The sequence below is a fragment of the Delphinapterus leucas genome, chromosome 1, assembly GCF_059928025.1.
Source record: "Delphinapterus leucas isolate spDelLeu-1000000601 "Yukka" chromosome 1, BTC_Dleu_Yukka2, whole genome shotgun sequence".
In the NCBI taxonomy this organism is placed as follows: domain Eukaryota; kingdom Metazoa; phylum Chordata; class Mammalia; order Artiodactyla; family Monodontidae; genus Delphinapterus; species Delphinapterus leucas.
In genome coordinates, this window is record NC_143129.1 from 41,484,997 (window position 1) to 41,502,384 (window position 17,388).

Genomic DNA, 17,388 nt, shown 5'->3' on the forward strand with positions numbered 1-17,388 from the left:
GTTGTTGTTTTCAAGATACAGAAGCATTAATGGGACAACTTTCAAAGCTTGGGGAAGAGAGAGAGAGGGAAGAAGTACAGGAAGTGAAACCTTGCAGGACCCTGTAGGGCCCTCCAAGGTATAAATCCTTTCCATGTTCCCTGTTTCTTATCTGTAGGAAATAGTCTTCAGTCAGCCTCCTTGATCTTTCCTGAGTTCCAAAGGGCAGATTCAAACAGTTGTTTATCAGGGGAGGGAGGGATAGCAGAAAGAAAGGAGGAGCAATCAAGAAACAGTAGAGCAGCATGGGGCAGGTTCCTGGTTCCTCTTCAAGGAATATACATATCAATATATGTTTGAGTTCTTCTGCAGGAACTAAGGCCCCCTCCCAGGTGGAGGATGGTAACTTCAGGCTAAGCACTAGATTCTGGGAACACCACCCTCTTACCTCACCACCAACCAATCAGAAGTCTGTACAAGGTAGAAGATAATGAAGACTCTGACCCCCTCCCCAAATGATTCTCCTTTTAAAAACTTTCATGGTCCAGCAGAATCTCTGGAGTTGGTTTTTGGACACAAGTCTGCCTTCTACCCAGGTTGCCAGCCTCCTGAATAAAGCAACCTTTCCTTTCCAACCAACTCTTGCCTCTCAAGTATGGGCTTTCGAGTGGTGAACAGCTGAACCTGAGTTTGGTAACAGAAGTCCATGAGGTTCAGAAGAGTGACAGCTTTCTGAAACTTCGGAAAAATGACATGGTTTTAGTGTTTCAGTGAGTTAAATCTCTGTTTCTGAAAATAGCTATACATGTTTCTGGAGCTCAGGTGAACTTGAGGTCGACATAGCTTGGGGAAAATGGTGAGTTTCATAGGTTCTCTCTAAATGATTTTTTTAAATGCATTCCAATTTTGTGATTAATATGGTATACTATGCATTATGCCACATCATGCTGCAAAGAATAATTTACAGTTATAGAAAAGAATTTAAACTTAACCAACCAACAGGTGTTTCATCACAAAATTCCAGTTGCATGTGGCCATTGGAATGTTTTCTTAATCTATACATTTGAAACTGTTATAATCGAATTCTGAATGTTCTGATGATTTTTGAAGACCCTGGAATAGTTCCATTTTTCTTGTTCATTTTTTAGGGGTTCCTTATTTTGCAGATGTATTAGAACTGGCTTCAACAAGCAAGAAGGTATCTTATATGATATTTGGCTAATCCACGATAGGTAAATCTGGCTTTAGCTGCACTGAGAGAGACAATGGAAATTTTGAACTACTCTTGAGTGGGGCTAGGGAGCATAAGCAGATAGGGTAGGGGATCCTTGGAGAAAAAGAACCAGGCATGGCTTTCTTGACAGAAGCCGCTCTGTTATCTAAGCCTGGCCACAATGCTTGCCCTTGAACAGGTCTCAGTAATTAATGATCTTAAGGGAAGAAAAGAATGCAGAAACATTGCCTGTTATTAGGCAAGAGAAGTTCTAAAGAGTCCCAGTTCTCCTTCAATGGCAAAGATTAGCCTGGAGTGCTCAGCTACCAGATCAACTGGAACCTAAGGGATAATGATGTTGACGTTTTATGACCTTCATGACTTCAATCAACTGAAGCTTGAACTCTGTCAACCACCCAAGCCCTTTCATGAATATGCTTAAAAGCTCTTCAGTTTTGGGCTTCCCTGGTGGCGCAGTGGTTGAGAGTCCGCCTGCCGATGAAGGGGACGTGGGTTCGTGCCCCGGTCCGGGAAGATCCCACATGCCGCGGAGCGGCTGGTCTCGTGAGCCATAGCCGCTGAGCCTAAGCGTCCGGAGCCTGTGCTCCGCAGCGGGAGAGGCCGCAACAGTGAGAGGCCCGCGTACCGCCAAAAAAAAAAAAACCAAAAACCAAAAAACCCCCACACTTCTCCAGTTTTACAGTTCTGGGAGACACTGCTTTGGGAAAGATCCCCAGGGTTCTCCTTACTTGCTGCAAGTAATAAATCCTTCCTTCTCTCACTCTTTGACTTTGTTGCGTCTTTTGGCTCAACACTCACCAAGAGGCAAACCTTGCTTTTTGGTAACAGGAAGGGAAGAAAAGGCGTAAATGATGTAGAAGCTGCTCAGGAGCTGGAGAGCACAGGGCAGCAGTTCAGCTGGGGTGTGGAGGCTCCTGCTAGATCCCTCACTGGGCTTTAATCCAGCCACACTGTTATGAAACAGGGGCTCTTTGAAGAAATTACTTGGGTCACTAAGGTCGGAGACTCCTGAAGTGCCAGCACCCTCGTGCAATCCTCCCTCCCGTGACCTTGGGATCAATAGCCTAAAGACAAAGGAGGCCTCTGTTCTTCCCACCTCAGGGGCAGGAAGGGGAGCAGAATGCTTCAAGGTGGCTTACAAAGCTATGTCTTAAAACAGACTTGGAGAGAGCAGTGATTCAGAAGGAGGTAAGAAAACTTGAGGGGGGGGGCAAGTCCTATTGAAACGTTTAGCGCAGTAAAGTGGTCTGAGGGGTCCACATAAGTACTAAGAACAATGATTATTTAATACAATTTTGCAATCTTAGAGCTGGAAAGGACCTCAGCAACAATCTAGTCCAAACCTTTCGCTGCCATGGAACTCTTCCTTCAAACAAAATATTCCATAGGAGTCTAAGTACAAACCCACATGAAAGCAGGATTGTTCTGGTTGGGGAAGGGTGGAGGGAGGGGCTGGGCGAGGTTAGGAAAAAAAAGCTTATTCATAAGATTAGAAAAAAATTTTAAATCATCATGGAAGAAAATCTTTGAATTTATATTTTTATCATAGGCTAAAGAAAACATTGATTGCAAAGAGTAAAGTTCCCCAAACTGACACATTGTTAATTTATAAAGTGAAGTGCCTTTGGATTTTAAGGGCCTTTTTACTAAAGCCATGAGAACAGGGACTATGACTTTTAGTCACACGGAAATGAGCCTTGGATGGAAATTTGCAGGTTTATGGACTATGCAATGAGTCCCCAAGTCCCACCAGGTGGCGCCCGTGTTCGGCATTTCCATAACGTTTAGTTCTCTCCTCAAGGGTCAGACAGCCTGCCTCGTGTTTTGTAGGTTGAGATAATCCGACTGGCTGTTACGCTCAAGAAAACAACATTGTGTTCTTCTGTTTTAACCTCCTTCCCTTTCACTTTCGTTCCAACTATCCAAAACCGCTTAACCTTGGTGTTGCCGAGGCATCTTAACATTTCAGAAAAGTAAAGGGAAAAACCCCACCCATTCCAAGGAAAAAGACAGGAAGAGCCTTCTTTCCAGGGGGTCTGGTGCAGCAGGACGAAAGCTGGGAATTTGGAGACATTTAGTTCAGGCTTCGCCAACCACATGATCTCCTCTGGCCTCAGTTTCCTCATCCTTAAAATGGCTCTGAGCCCTACCATCCGTGGCATCCCATTGCAGGGGAGTCAGACATACCTCAGCTTAAATTCCGGATCCTAGTTAAATCTATATAAAAGAGGGATGTCATCTAGTATGGTTACCGAGGTTAAACGAAAATATTCGTGGCGCCGGTGGTGTCACAAAATGGGTTCATTACTATTGGTTTCCTTTGTTAACTCATTACCCTCCGGAGGGACGCCCCTCAGTGAAGTCTGAGAAATTACTCATGTCTTTCGTTCTTATTTTATTCATATTCAAGGGAGGTTTTAGAATTCTAGGCTGCAACTTGCTAAGAGATAGCTGACCGTGAGGTGCCGGCTGCCACTTCTGAAGCAGAAATCGGGGGCTGCTATTTCACAAACCCTCCGTCAGGGCCTTTCTCCCTCCCCAGCCGCGGCCCTCAGGCCTCAGCCAGCGACCAGAGATCCTCAGGCGGCGGGTTCCGAGCCTCCCGCCTCCCACCTTCCGGAGCCAGCTAGAGCTTCCGAGACACGCGCCGCTCAGTGGGGAGAGGCCTCGGCCCCGCCCCTGTGCGTGTCCGCGTAGTTGCGCAGAGGCGTTTCCCGGGGCGTGCCGCGGTTGCTAGGCGACCACACCACTCCCCTTCCCGCCCCTGCTGCGCCTCTGGCTGTTCTCGACCCCAGCCAGTCCCGAGCGACGGCGCGCGGAGCTGCAGTGTGTGCAAGAGAGTGTTAACCGAGGAAACGTCGCGGCCCGGGAGGCAGCCGCCCCAGCGCAGGTGGACGCTGCTCGCCTGACCGTCCGACCGCCGCCCCTCCCTCCGGGGGGTCCCGAGCTGACGGATGGGAGGCACAGCTCGCGGGCCCGGGCGGAAGGATGCGGGGCCGCCTGGAGCCGGACTCCCGCCCCAGCAGCGGAGGTAACGGCGCCGGGGGATAACGGTCTGGGGCGCCCGAGTGAGCCCCTGAAACTGGCAGGCGAGGTCGGGGGGCGTGGATGGACTGGACTGGAGGTTGAGCGAGCCCCCAAGCAGGAAGGACGAGGGAAGGGGTCTGACTCCCTCCCTGGGACTGGCCCACCCTTTTCCTCTCCATCAGCTCCCCTGCCCCCAGCCCAGCGCGGGAGTGGGCCAGAGCGGAGTTAGGGAAAGAAGAATTCCCACCCTGGGGATTATTTCTGAAGTCCTAGATCGGGGGTATATCGTAAGGAACTCTGAGAAGCTGGGATTTTTTGTGGGGCTTTTTAGCAAACTGGGGGATACAGGGAGCAATACCTTTTCAAATAAGCCCTGTTGCTCAGAGCAGATAACCAAGGGCTTTGCCGTGAGGGGCTCTGCTGAGTAGGGCTTTCTGTGGATCATGTTTTGAGAGATTCTTCACCTTGCATTGTATTTTACACCTTAATGGAGAGTAGGGACCACCTGCCCACTTCATTTGCATGGAGACTACCTTTGGGTAATTTTCTTTGGCTATTTATAGGAAATCTTGTAGGTCTTCAGTTGGTCTTTTTCTCTGTAAATGTGGACGTCTGTCCCATTTTGTTTGTTTTATTCATGCTGTTGGCAAAGAACCAGTCACATCCAGAATTTTTGGTTCTTGTCAATGAAGCAGTTCCCGTTAAAGGTATAATTTTATCAGAATGTAAGCATGTTTTTTAGAAAGAACATTCCGAAAATATTTGTAGTGGATTTTCTGTTTGGTTTTTGTTTTTCGTTTTTTTTCTCTTTGTATTCCTATAACACATCGATTAAGAAAACTCTAGAACTAATTTGACAAAACAGTTTTTATAAGCCACTAAAATATTTCAGCATAGTTTTAAAGATTAAAAAAAATTCTTCCCTTGCAGCTGGCTCATTAACATTGTATTCATAGTCTATCATGTAAAAATGATACAATGAAATGCTGATGTGTGTTACTGGGAAATCCGTGTTCTTGGTGGCAGATGAAATACATTATTCAGAGCCATCTTGTGGATTAAATAAATCCTCTCCGTCTTTTGTGTTCCCTTACAGCGGTGGAGGCACAGTGTTAAAGAGCAGAGAAATGATCATTTGGCATTTAGCTTCCACCATCCACCAGAAAATTAAGTGGGTAAAGATGTGGAATCCAGTACATTTTGTAATTTAGAGAATCCCTATAGTATTTGCTGTAGAATTCACTGTATTTTTCTACAAGTTAGATAGATGTTAAGTAGGAAAGTAAATAAATAAATAAATAAAGAGAAAACAGCCCTAAGAAGGCCATTTATTTCTTGCTTGTGAGACCCAGAAGTGCGTAGACTGGAACTACTCTTCCCTTTACAACATGTGGCCAACGGCTCAGAGAGGAAGGTAGAGTAGCCAGTGGTAGAGCTGAGATTAGAATCCAAGTCTCCGACTTGAAAATACAGTTCTCTGTCTTGTTTGTTTGTTCTGGTTAGCTTTTAGGCTTCGAATTTCAACTAGCCTTCGTTTTCAAGTAGTAAGTTAAATGAGATTCTTTTGATAGCCCCTATTGTTAACAACATTCAGAAAGTAAGACTTATGTTAACGATTTCAAAATATAAACCTAGAAATGCTGTCCTTTCTTTAAAAATAAAAAAAGGAGGAAAAGTTGGGTTTCCTCTCTTCCTCTGCCAAATACCCCTGTGTTGTGTATTCAGTGCCAAAATGCAGGGTGGACATTTGTTTGTCTTAATTATTCTTTGTAGCAGATATGAAGCAGTTAAGACACAGGGTGTCTTGGAAATACAAATTTATATACTTCAGTTACTGACAGATTTTATCTGTAATCCTTTCAACTAGATTGGGTGATGGTGTCTATGATACCTTCGTGATGATAGATGAAACCAAATGCCCACCCTGTTCAAATGCACTCTGCAATCCTTCTGAACCACCTCTACCCAGAAGACTAAATGTAAGTAAATGAAGTAATTCTTTGAGCTCTAATGGGCCTGGAAAGGAGGAAGTGCTACTTTGAATGGTCAAGGTACAGTTACATCTCACTGGTAACCCAGGCTCTTTTTTATTCACTTTTGGTTTCTCTTGACTTTGAAATAACAATTTCTGTGGTCCAAGTTCAGCTTTTCAGAATGATTTTGATTTGGAGCCCACCTATTCCTTTCAGTCACTGGGGTAAATAGGGAAAAAAACAACATGCTACTTTTATCTAGATAGTGGTTATTTTTTTAATAGAATGATATGTACAGTATATTATGATGGCTCATTTTAACAAGAACAAGAAACAGAAAATACCTCTGAACTTACAGATCTGCAGATTTTCCCTGCACGGTAGGAATGCAGTCCTAGCTTATTAGTATGCTTAAGAGAACCATTTTATAGATCATAAATAGAACTTGAACAATACATTTTGGTTTCGATGCATTTAATCATTTTGGAGCTTGCAGACATTTAGCTTTTGACACCGTTTTACGTTTAAGAGAATAAATTAATTCCCATTCCCTCGGCACTCATGGAGTGGTAGGGAGAGCAGGGTTTGGACAAGTTCCATGATAGGGAGAATCTCTCCTGTGACTTTAAAATTTGCTGCATGTATCATCAATGAACAAACTGAATAATTGAGTAGACTAATTTATCAATAAGTCTCCTTCATATTTCTGTTTAAGACCTAAAATTATTTCTATGTAAAAAACTGCTTGCATTTTTCATAGTCCTTCCCAACCGTTTGTCAGCTTTTGCCATTGAAAATCAACCCCTTCACTACTTTCAAGGCTAATAATATTACAAAATACGGGCTACGTATATTTGGAAGGCTGGTCACCCTATTTTTGATCTCCTTTCTGAAGTGCAGTAAGTTTCCATTCTCCACAAGCTTATTTTTTTTAATATGTAAAAACCTCTAAGAGCTCCAGAGCCACCTATATACTCCTTGTGCTGACTATCAGATTTCGTGGTTACTTGCTGACAATTAGCGCATCTCTCTGGGAAACTTTTACAGTCGGTCATCATGTGACTTAAAGTCCATTTTAACTTTACTTCAGAGTTGGCCAGTGCTAATCACCATATAGTAGGGCAATTAAATTCTATGTTTCAGGATCAAAATGAATTTTTTACTGTATGGTATTCAGAGTAACACAGCTTGCAAAACACAAGATTTTAGATTCTAAACCAATGGTGTCTTTGCAAATTTTGCTGAAAAAAGTGCTTTTGACCTCTTAGTAACACTTATAGTTCATTATGCCATGACTCCATTGCGAGACGCTATTGCTCATTTCACAGAGTCCTTTGGCTTCATTGTTTATCCAAGATGCCCTTACATTCTTGTTGTAAACTATAAAGCATCTGCTCATAGGCTTTTATTGGGTTAGCTTTGTGTTGCAGAGATTTAGGGTGGAGAGCGAGGGAGAGGGTGGTGTTCTATATCTGGATGAGAAGGATACTCCTTTTCTGAATTTCTCAGCAAGATCTTTAAGACTTGATTAACACAGTTGAAGATTCTATTTGAAATGTCAAGAGTGCTCCAAATTGATCAGCTCGGTGCTTTGTGACCACCTAGAGGGGTGGGATAGGGAGGATGGGAGACGCAAGAGGGAGGAGATATGGGGATATATGTATATGTATAGCTGATTCACTTTGTTATAAAGCAGAAACTAACACACTCTTGTAAAGCAATTATACTCCAATACAGGGGTGTTAAAAAAAAAAAAAAGAGTGCTCCAAATTAAAAATGTATATGAAGCATTCTTAAATAAAACATGATTAATCTGGCATCATTTGTCTCTCTGGATATAATTACATAGTTAAAATATTTGAAGTCGATTGCAGACATTGGTCAGTTATTGTGATTATAACCCTAGACTAGAAATATATAGTGTTTTGTAACTACTTTAACATGTGTGAAAATTGTAGATTCTCCTAGAACAATGGAAGGAAGATTTTATTTATAGCACAGCAGACTTGATACATAATTGATTCAGACCAGTATTTGAGTTATTACAGGAAAGGAAAGAAAGCTAAGGCGAGAACCCCCTCCCTGTGTGGAAAAATTCCTTTCTGGAATTCTTCAGATTCATTGGAGGTTCAAACCTTGACAGTCCACAGAGGACTAGACCTGAAGTGTCTTGTTCTGTTCTGGGAGCCACACTTGCAGAGAGACATAACGTGCAGCCCATAACGTGTTGAGAACGTGAATAGGATATAGTAAGGCAGCCTGACCCAGGCTGTGTGAGGTGGAGGATGTGATGGGTATGATGAGCCTAGAGAAAAAGTGGTGAAGGCAGGACAGCCCCTGTTAGGCATCTGAAGGGCTTTAACGTGGAAATTTGGACACTCCTGTGTAGTTCCAGAGGGCAAAATAAGACTTAATTTGCAGAGAGAGAGATTTAGGCTCACTTTAAGGAAAAACCATGAGTCAGGAAATCCAAATGGCATCCTTAATCTTATTGTAATAGTTCTGTGGAAATTAAATTTCTGTTCTTATTAACATTCTGTACCTGAGACCCTCTCTTTATCACAAACAGAAATGAATACCTCCAGAGCCAGCACAGCCTTACATGTAAGGCAGAGTAGGTGAAATACCCAGGGGTGGACCCTGGACCACAAATACCTTTCCTACCAGCTTGTCGTTGATGACTGCGGGTCCTAGAGAGTCATTCCCTTGGGTTAAGGCATTGAGCTTGTTAAAGGACAAATATCTCTGGAGAGATAACCCATTAAATTGCATGGCAAGTTGAAAGGAGGTTTTATGTGGGGGAGAAAGTGGGTGAGGTGTTTCCATGCATCCTAAGGGAAGGCTGATTGTGCAGGCCTTCATGGAGCAGAAGGCATAGTTAATGCCAGATGTCTGGTGGAGGGAGTCTGGAGCTGCAGAGGAAGGTACCACAGAGAGAAAAGCTAAGCTAAAAGGGGAAAGGGAGGGTGTATTGGAGTTTAAACAATATACTGAGAATTTTGCCTAATTGTTACCAGTGTTTTTAACATGTTTTATAGTTTCTGAGGGTCTTTCACATATATTATTAATTATACTTTGATTCACACAACATCCTGCAAGGAGGTATTATTATCCACATTTTAAAGATAAAGAAATTGAGGCTAAGAAACTGGGCTAAAGGTTAAGCCTACCCTGGGACCTACAGTTTTGGAGCAGTGTAGCCAGGACCCCAACCTAGGCCTCTGACTTCACATTTCTTCAGAATGTGTCCCCAGGACTTTAGCAGTAAATATTTAGATGCATTTAGGTTAGGTAGTAAAAATTTAAGGAAAACTGGTTTAGATGCATGCAAATATTTGGTTTTGTTATGTAAATCTACCTAAAACCAAATAATTATAATTCCCTAGTTCAGCCAAACCTATCTCCTAATAGATTGTAGTGCCTTGAGGTAACCTGTTTTCTGGCACTTTTATAATTGTGAACAATTAGTGCTCATGTGAATGTTAGATGGATGGATGAGACCTTTTTTTTTTCATCCCTAAAAACAGGAATGGTTATTTGACTTCATTGCTGATAAAAAAAATGTTGCATTATATTTACATTTTAGCAAGGTATTTAGGTTCTGTCTGCAAGCCTATTTTATTTTCTTGACTAATGATAGTTCTCTATTTTGGTATCAGAGATCTCTCCTGGTCCGTATCTTGCCTCTTTATTTAGAAACTCAATGCCAAAGTATGGCTACCGTCGTACTGGCTGCTTTGCTTATACGTAAGATGGTGCAGTGCCTCATTTTTGTAACGGTAGTACTATATAAATGTTTAAATTGATTAAATGACCTAAAAGAAGCAGGCAGGAACTAATGTCGTGCTTTTATAACTAAATTAGGGGCTGTCTAAAGTATGCCAACACTTAATTTTTTTTCATCCCTTTTTTGTTTTTTATGTTTTCATCTTTTATATTTTTATTTATATAGGTGATGGGTCAGGTGTTGTTTGCTTAGGTTATATTAAAATTCTACTTTTTAAATGGTTGGCCACTTTGGATCATTACCTTATAATTTGTGTTATATTTTAAGAGATCATAAATATAGCTCAGAGCTTCTCTGGAATTATCTACCCCTGATCATAGAGGCTCTCAATCATACAAACCAGGGGTACAGTTATTCAGGGTCTGTTAAGAAAAATAGTTGTTCTTTGAAGTATCCCAGACTTTTTTTTTTTTTAGTGGTACGCGGGCCTCTTACCGTTGTGGCCTCTCCCGTTGTGGAGCACAGGCTCCGGATGCGCAGGCTCAGCGGCCATGGCTCACGGGCCCAGCCGCTCCGCGGCATGAGGGATCTTCCCAGACCGGGGCACGAAGCCGTGTCCCCTGCATCGGCAGGCAGGCTCTCAACCACTGCGCCACCAGGGAAGCCCAGCCGGCCTTTTTTTTTTAAACAACAGATTTAGCACTTTTTTTCTTCTTTCCTTCTAGCACATTCTTATATTTTTCTTAGTATTTTTTTTAGTGTTTGGCTTTTTCGTTGTGTTTCCCTCCATCGAGTTTCAAAGAATTGTATTTCATTTCAGAGGTATTTAATAAGTAGAGTTTTCTTCTGTGGGTTATTGTTCCTTGCAGGGAAAGGTGATGCCAAATCAAGTAAAAAGAGTTGTATGCCTTTGTCACGTAGGCTTTTGTTGAGGGAGACTAGTGTATGTGTCTATGAGCAAGGGAGGGAGAGAGAAAGGAGACTCTTTGTCTTTAGGAGAGTTTTACAAGAAGCACCCTGGGGCCTTAGATTCTCACTGCTATTCATCAGATACATAAAGAATTGGCCTTGGTGATCTCCAGAGAGCTGGATTAGAAATTTTGTGATTCAATGAACTGTGTTAGAAAGATGTGATCATTTATTTGGGGACCCAGGAGTAGATGATGAGCCTTGGTTGATTCCAGGCCAAGGTCAACGTTCAGCCCTACTGGAGAATAGTACAGGCACTAGGAGAACCTGGTACCAGGTTATGTTAATGTTCTGGACCAAGATTCAGAAGACCTGGGGGTCACTTCCTGCCTCTGTCCCTTTATCATTTACAGAATACTTTAATATGTATTAATTTGCTCCTGGTACATGCCCTTAAGATTTGGGAAGATACTTGAAACAGTTTGTAAACAATATAGGACAGTATATATATAACAAGTGCCAGATTACGTGGTAGACTCGAAAAGCTGCAGTTAAGATGTGAGTGGAGCCATAGTTAGTACGGGCTTGGAGTAGTTCTAAGTGGAAGAGGGAGGCCTATGTAGCGGGGTTGGGGTGGCCATAGCAGTCAGGGAACCTAAGGATTAACACAACACGAGTTTCTAGAGACTCCTGCTTTTCTTATCTCACTTTTGGGTCTTTTAACTACACAACTGGCATATTGTTTTGTTCAGTCAGGGGGACGATTCTTTCATTCTTCCACCGTTTTTAGTGACTCTAACATGGATTCACTTCTCTTTGCCGTAGATCACCACTGAGCATTTAACAAGAGATCCTACTCAGCGCTTTCTGAATGGAGGTGAGATGAAGGTAGAACAACTATTTCAAGAATTTGGCAACAGAAGATCTGATACTTTTCAGTCAGATGGCGTCAACGACTCTGAAAAATGCTCTCCTACAGTTTCTCAGGGTAAAAGTTCAGATAGTTTGAATACAGTAAAATCCAGCAGTTCATCCAAAGCACCCAAAGTGTTGCCTCTGACTCCAGAACAAGCGTTGAAGCAATATAAACACCACCTCACTGCTTATGAGAAGCTGGAAATCATCAATTATCCAGAAATTTACTTTGTGGGTCCAAATGCCAAAAAAAGACATGGAGTTATCGGTGGTCCCAATAATGCGGGTTATGATGATGCAGATGGGGCCTATATTCACGTGCCTCGAGACCATCTAGCTTATCGATACGAGGTGCTGAAAATTATTGGCAAGGGCAGTTTTGGGCAGGTAGCCCGGGTCTATGATCACAAACTTCGACAGTACGTGGCCCTGAAGATGGTACGCAATGAAAAGCGCTTCCATCGCCAAGCAGCCGAGGAGATCCGGATTTTGGAGCATCTTAAAAAGCAGGATAAAACCGGTAGCATGAACGTCATTCATATGCTGGAAAGTTTCACGTTCCGGAACCATGTTTGCATGGCCTTTGAGTTGCTGAGCATAGACCTTTATGAGCTCATTAAAAAAAACAAGTTCCAGGGTTTTAGCATCCAGTTGGTTCGCAAGTTTGCTCAATCCATCTTGCAATCCTTGGATGCTCTCCACAAAAACAAGATCATTCACTGTGACCTGAAGCCAGAAAACATTCTCCTGAAACACCATGGGCGCAGTGCGACTAAGGTCATTGACTTTGGGTCCAGCTGTTTTGAGTACCAGAAGCTTTACACATATATCCAGTCTCGGTTCTACAGAGCTCCAGAGATCATCTTAGGAAGCCGCTACAGCACGCCCATTGACATATGGAGTTTTGGCTGCATCCTTGCAGAACTTTTAACAGGACAGCCTCTCTTCCCTGGAGAGGATGAAGGAGACCAGCTGGCCTGTATGATGGAGCTTCTAGGGATGCCACCACCAAAACTCCTGGAGCAATCCAGACGTGCCAAGTACTTTATTAACTCCAAGGGCCTACCTCGCTACTGTTCTGTGACCACTCAGGCAGATGGGAGGGTTGTGCTTGTGGGAGGTTGTTCACGGAGGGGTAAGAAGCGGGGCCCCCCAGGCAGCAAAGACTGGGGGACAGCACTGAAGGGGTGTGATGATTACTTATTCGTAGAGTTTTTGAAAAGGTGTCTTCACTGGGACCCCTCTGCCCGCCTGACCCCAGCTCAAGCACTAAGACACCCTTGGATTAGCAAGTCTGTGCCCAGACCTCTCACCATTGAAAAGGTGTCAGGCAAAAGGGTGGTAAACCCTGCAAACGCTTTCCAGGGCCTGGGTTCCAAGCTGCCTCCAGTTGTAGGAATAGCCAATAAGCTTAAAGCTAACTTAATGTCAGAAACCAGTGGTGGTATACCTCTGTGCAGTGTATTGCCAAAACTGATTAGCTAATGGACGGCTGGTGTGCTCAGAGATGATATGTAGGTATTTTTAATTATCTTGCAAACCTGAAAACGGAAGAAAAACCCAAGCCCATTCATGGATATGGTTCTGGTAGACGAGATATCTTTTTTTAACGAGGCAAAGCATTTTTATATGACTGTAAAAGAACTCTTGAAGGGCTAATTACCTAACCAGCTTGTATTGTCCATCCTGGGATACATAGTAAAAGGCATTTTATAGGCCAGTGCATCTTTTGTTATTATCGTCAGGTGTTCATCAACCTGTGTATTATTCTGTTGGTTTAAATCCCTTTCTCTCAAGGTAGACGATGTACCAGAAAGTATATCCTGAACATTCACTTCTAGTCTCCCTTGGCATCTGTTGCAGAGGGTTAATTTGGGACATGGCCGTAGTTATAGATGAGACTCAAAGCTAGATCTCTGGCGCCAGCAGCCTGTCCTGTGGGCTCATGCTAGGTGAAAGGGCTCACAGCAGAGTATGGGGTGGGAGAAGCTCCGGGAAGCTGTGGGTCCCCTAGAAAAGTCTCGTCACTGCCTTCCAAGTGGCTCATTTCTCTGCCCTTCAATCCTGTGATGCATGGTGTTTTTATTGTATGTTGTCGTTACTATTTTTATTTATTATTATTTTGCCACTGGTTTGTTTCCTGGGCACTCAAAGCATTTTACAGACATCTTACCACTTCACAAAGTACTGGCTTTAAAACAAGTCATATGCATCCCTCCTCCCATCTCTAAGGAAGATAAAGAAGTTCTTGGCCCCAGAACGTTAAAGGTAGAATCAGCCTGCAAACTGCAGTTCTGCATTTCCATGGACTCTTTCCGTATAAAAGTGATTGCTATCACATAACCCTAACTACAGCTTCATTGCTTTCGCTCCTCTTTCCAGCTATCTGCCACCTTAATGTGCCACAATTTTCTCACTTTCAGTTTAAACCGAAGACTATTCCCTAGACTGGGAGTGAGCTTCAGATATAAGAAGAAAATCCAGAAACTGGTGGTAATCCATTTCATTTTTTCTTCACTTCAACGTCCTCTCTTTTTCTCTGCTAAGATTTAAACAGTGAGGGCAGGTGATAAAACTACTTGCTAGCCAGATGCCTTATTCAGAAGGACGGTGAAAGGGACAGTAACTAACTCACTGCTTCCCCCTGCCGTGCCTCTACTTCCACCCTCCTCCAAAACAAGAGTCCACCTGAACTCTGTCCTGACAGTGTGTCCTTCAGAGTAGACTGTTGCTTTCTCTAACACTGTTCTCAGGACTATCCAGTTCCATTTTTACGATAGAATTTAGTCTCTACAGATTCCATAAGGTCGGAACGAGGCTGTTTTTGTTGGGCAGCACAGTCACAAAAAGAAGGAAAATGCCATGGGCATGTTACTTAAGGGACTTGTGCCTTAACCAAAAGTATTCCTCACAGCACAGGCTGTGAGAACAAATGTCCAGAGCATGGCCCCAGCCTCTCAGGCACAAGGACCACAGGGCAGAGAAGGGTTCAGACTGTGACCTCAGCCTCTTGAAAGGGGGATGTCCTGGTACTTCTGGGGACTGAGCAAGTGGACTATTTAAAACCTTAATTATTTCCCCTACCCCTAGTTTAGGGAAGGCAATGGCATATGCAACTTCTTTCAGCCCCCTAACTCCTGCTGAGTGCTCTAACTTACAGAGAAGTTGTGTAAGGCTCCTGCCTTATCTAGGCAGAGCATATGGTGAGGTGGCCTTTCCAGTCGTTATCTGTGTGGGAGACCTGCTCTCTTAAGCAAACTGTGTTGAAAGGACTGCAACCCCAGACGCATCTGCCACGTGCAGGATTTCGATGTTTGTGTTGTCAGTGAGATGTCTCCTTGGTCAGCCAGCATTGTGTATGACTTGGGAGAGAAGGGAGCCTGTGGCTGAGGTTGGCATGTGGTCTGTTTTTGTGTAGTGAATGGACCATGAGGTTACAGAACCTGGGCCAAGCGACAGGATATAGACAACCCATGACATTGTACCAATTCTAGAAAGCTCTGGGAGGGTGAATGGGTGTGTTTATGCCTAAATTTGGCAACCTAGAGGGTGACGCAGAGCAGAGTCATTCAAGTTGGCATGACTGTCTTCTGCAGGCCGGTTCAAGTTCGGGGAGAGTGGGCTGCTCTAAAACATGGCATTTGTGCCAGATGGATTTGAGGAGGTTTATGAGTGTGTTTCAAGTTTAGGGACAGTTGTAGTTTTTAGCAGCTGTCACCCTTTTTCCAGCCACTGTCAGATTTTTGCTTGGACCCCTGCCCAGCCGTAGCACTGAATGACCAAACTGGATCAGAGTTAGTACAGAGGTTCAGGCTGTGTCTTACAGTTGCTGGATTGTTCTTCAGCCATTTTACCATTTCAATTAAACAGGTCAAGTTGGTTGACTTTTTTTTTTAAATATTTATTTATTTATTTGGTTGCACAGGGTCTTAGTTGTGGCAGGCGGGTTCCCTGGTTGCAGCTCGCGGGCTCCTTAGTTGCGGCTCGCTGGATCCTTAGTAGCAGCGTGTGGGTTCCTTAGTTGTGGCAGGCAGTCTCCTTAGTTTTGGCTTGCAGGCTTCTTAGTTGTGGCTCACCCGTTCCTTAGTTGCGGCACACGGGCTCCTTAGTTGTGGCATGTGAATTCTTAGTTGCAGCATGCATGTGGGATCTAGTTCCCTGATCAGGGCTCGAACCTGGGCCCCCTGCATTGGGAGCGTGGGGTCTTAACCACTGTGCCACCAGGAAAGTCCCACCTTCTTTTATTGATTTTTTTTTTTTTTTTTTTTTTTTTTACAGTGTGGAGTTGGAGAGCAGAAAGGTACTCCAAGGTTTGTTCCTGGGTGTGGGTTTGGGGGGCTTGGAACTACATTTGTTGAATCACAGTAAATGAAGTAGTATGCAACATCATGAATGAGGAACACTCTGTATTGCTATTTGGAAACTTGATATGAGGCTCCCAATCTCAAAATCAATGCAACTTTCTCCAGGGGTCAGCTATTCAGAAAATCTTGGCTTCAGTAGGAGGTCTAAGGTATATGGGCATTCAGGAGGATCTGCCCAGTCTTCCAGACAGAAACATTTCCACTATCGTGACAAAGGGATGAGGGCAGTTTGGCTGGGTTGCGTTGTTCCCTGAAGTGTGTGGGTAGAATGGCTTTTGTAGGTAGAGGGCAGGGACCGGGCTGATTCATCTTTGCAACACCCTCACTTGGGAGCAGCAGCCAGCACCTTCCCCACCCTTCACCACCACCATCATCACTCCCTCCTCATCTCACTTGGTTCCTCTGAATCTGGATCCCATGATTGTGTCTCGTTGGCATCCTCAATTCCCCTTCCTCCTTGCCCTTCTCACTGGACTAGCCTCATAATGCCTCAGCATGGACCGATTATACATCTGGATTCTCACCTGCATTGTCCACTTTTGGGGGAAAGGATTTTTCAGTTGTGAAAATGGGTACCCCACAAAATACCAGGCAATGAACCTGCAGCATTGTCTCATTTGCTACCTCTGCAGGATGGGAGTTATTATCCCCATTAACCAGATAAGAAAACTGAGGCTCGGTTAGTTCTTTTTCGGTGGTAGATTTGAGGAGCATCTTGGGGAGATAGAATTATTTATGCCTGCCTTGTTTGTCAGCTAAGAATAGCTGCTGATATTTTAATTTTATAATGTCAGTGTCTGTTTGACGCGCCGCCCATCTTGATTAAATTATCACTTTATTTGGTCAAGATTTTTTGGAGCCAATGAGAAGGATGACAGTAGAAACCAAAAGTGTTTGTTTTCCTTACATCTCTGAAGGTGACAAAATCTGGAAGAGGAAATGAGGGTGAAGTCCCAAGTTTCTGATTGAGCTCTAGGAATGAGGTGGCAGGTTTCTTTATATCACCTGTTATTATCATTGTCACTAGAATACAAAGGTCATTGAATCTTACTGCATGAGTTAGTTTTATCTTTAACCACTCAGCTCCAAGAGAATGCCAGAAACTGTCTGCTAATTGTCTTCCGTGTGTCTTCTCCATGTCTTACTTCTGGAGATGATGTTCAGGTTTTTTAAAGATACACCGTTTCTAAGTTGAGAAATGGGAGAAACCGTGTTCTAATGTATTTCCTTGACTGATCTGTGAGCACCGCCTTCCCAAAG

The 17,388-nt window shown here is 43.6% G+C and overlaps 1 protein-coding gene across 1 annotated transcript; it reads left to right on the plus strand.

The window, feature by feature from the left end:
• The first annotated feature begins 3,947 nt into the window (after positions 1-3,947).
• Positions 3,948-13,484, plus strand: DYRK3 (dual specificity tyrosine phosphorylation regulated kinase 3). The gene is made up of 3 exons (XM_022593584.2): positions 3,948-4,244; positions 6,108-6,219; positions 11,675-13,484. The coding sequence occupies exons 1-3, from the start codon at positions 4,168-4,170 to the stop codon at positions 13,247-13,249; spliced, it is 1,764 nt and encodes a 587-aa protein (XP_022449292.1). The 5' UTR covers positions 3,948-4,167; the 3' UTR covers positions 13,250-13,484.
• The last annotated feature ends 3,904 nt before the right edge of the window (positions 13,485-17,388 follow it).

Bases quoted from the DNA above. Each gene is read 5' to 3' on its own strand.
- DYRK3 (XM_022593584.2), top strand. From the start codon at position 4,168: ATGGGAGGCACAGCTCGCGGGCCCGGGCGGAAGGATGCGGGGCCGCCT. The intron at 4,245-6,107 runs GTAACGGCGCCG...CCTTTCAACTAG, and splicing joins CTCCCGCCCCAGCAGCGGAG to ATTGGGTGATGGTGTCTATG. The intron at 6,220-11,674 runs GTAAGTAAATGA...TCTTTGCCGTAG, and splicing joins CTCTACCCAGAAGACTAAAT to ATCACCACTGAGCATTTAAC.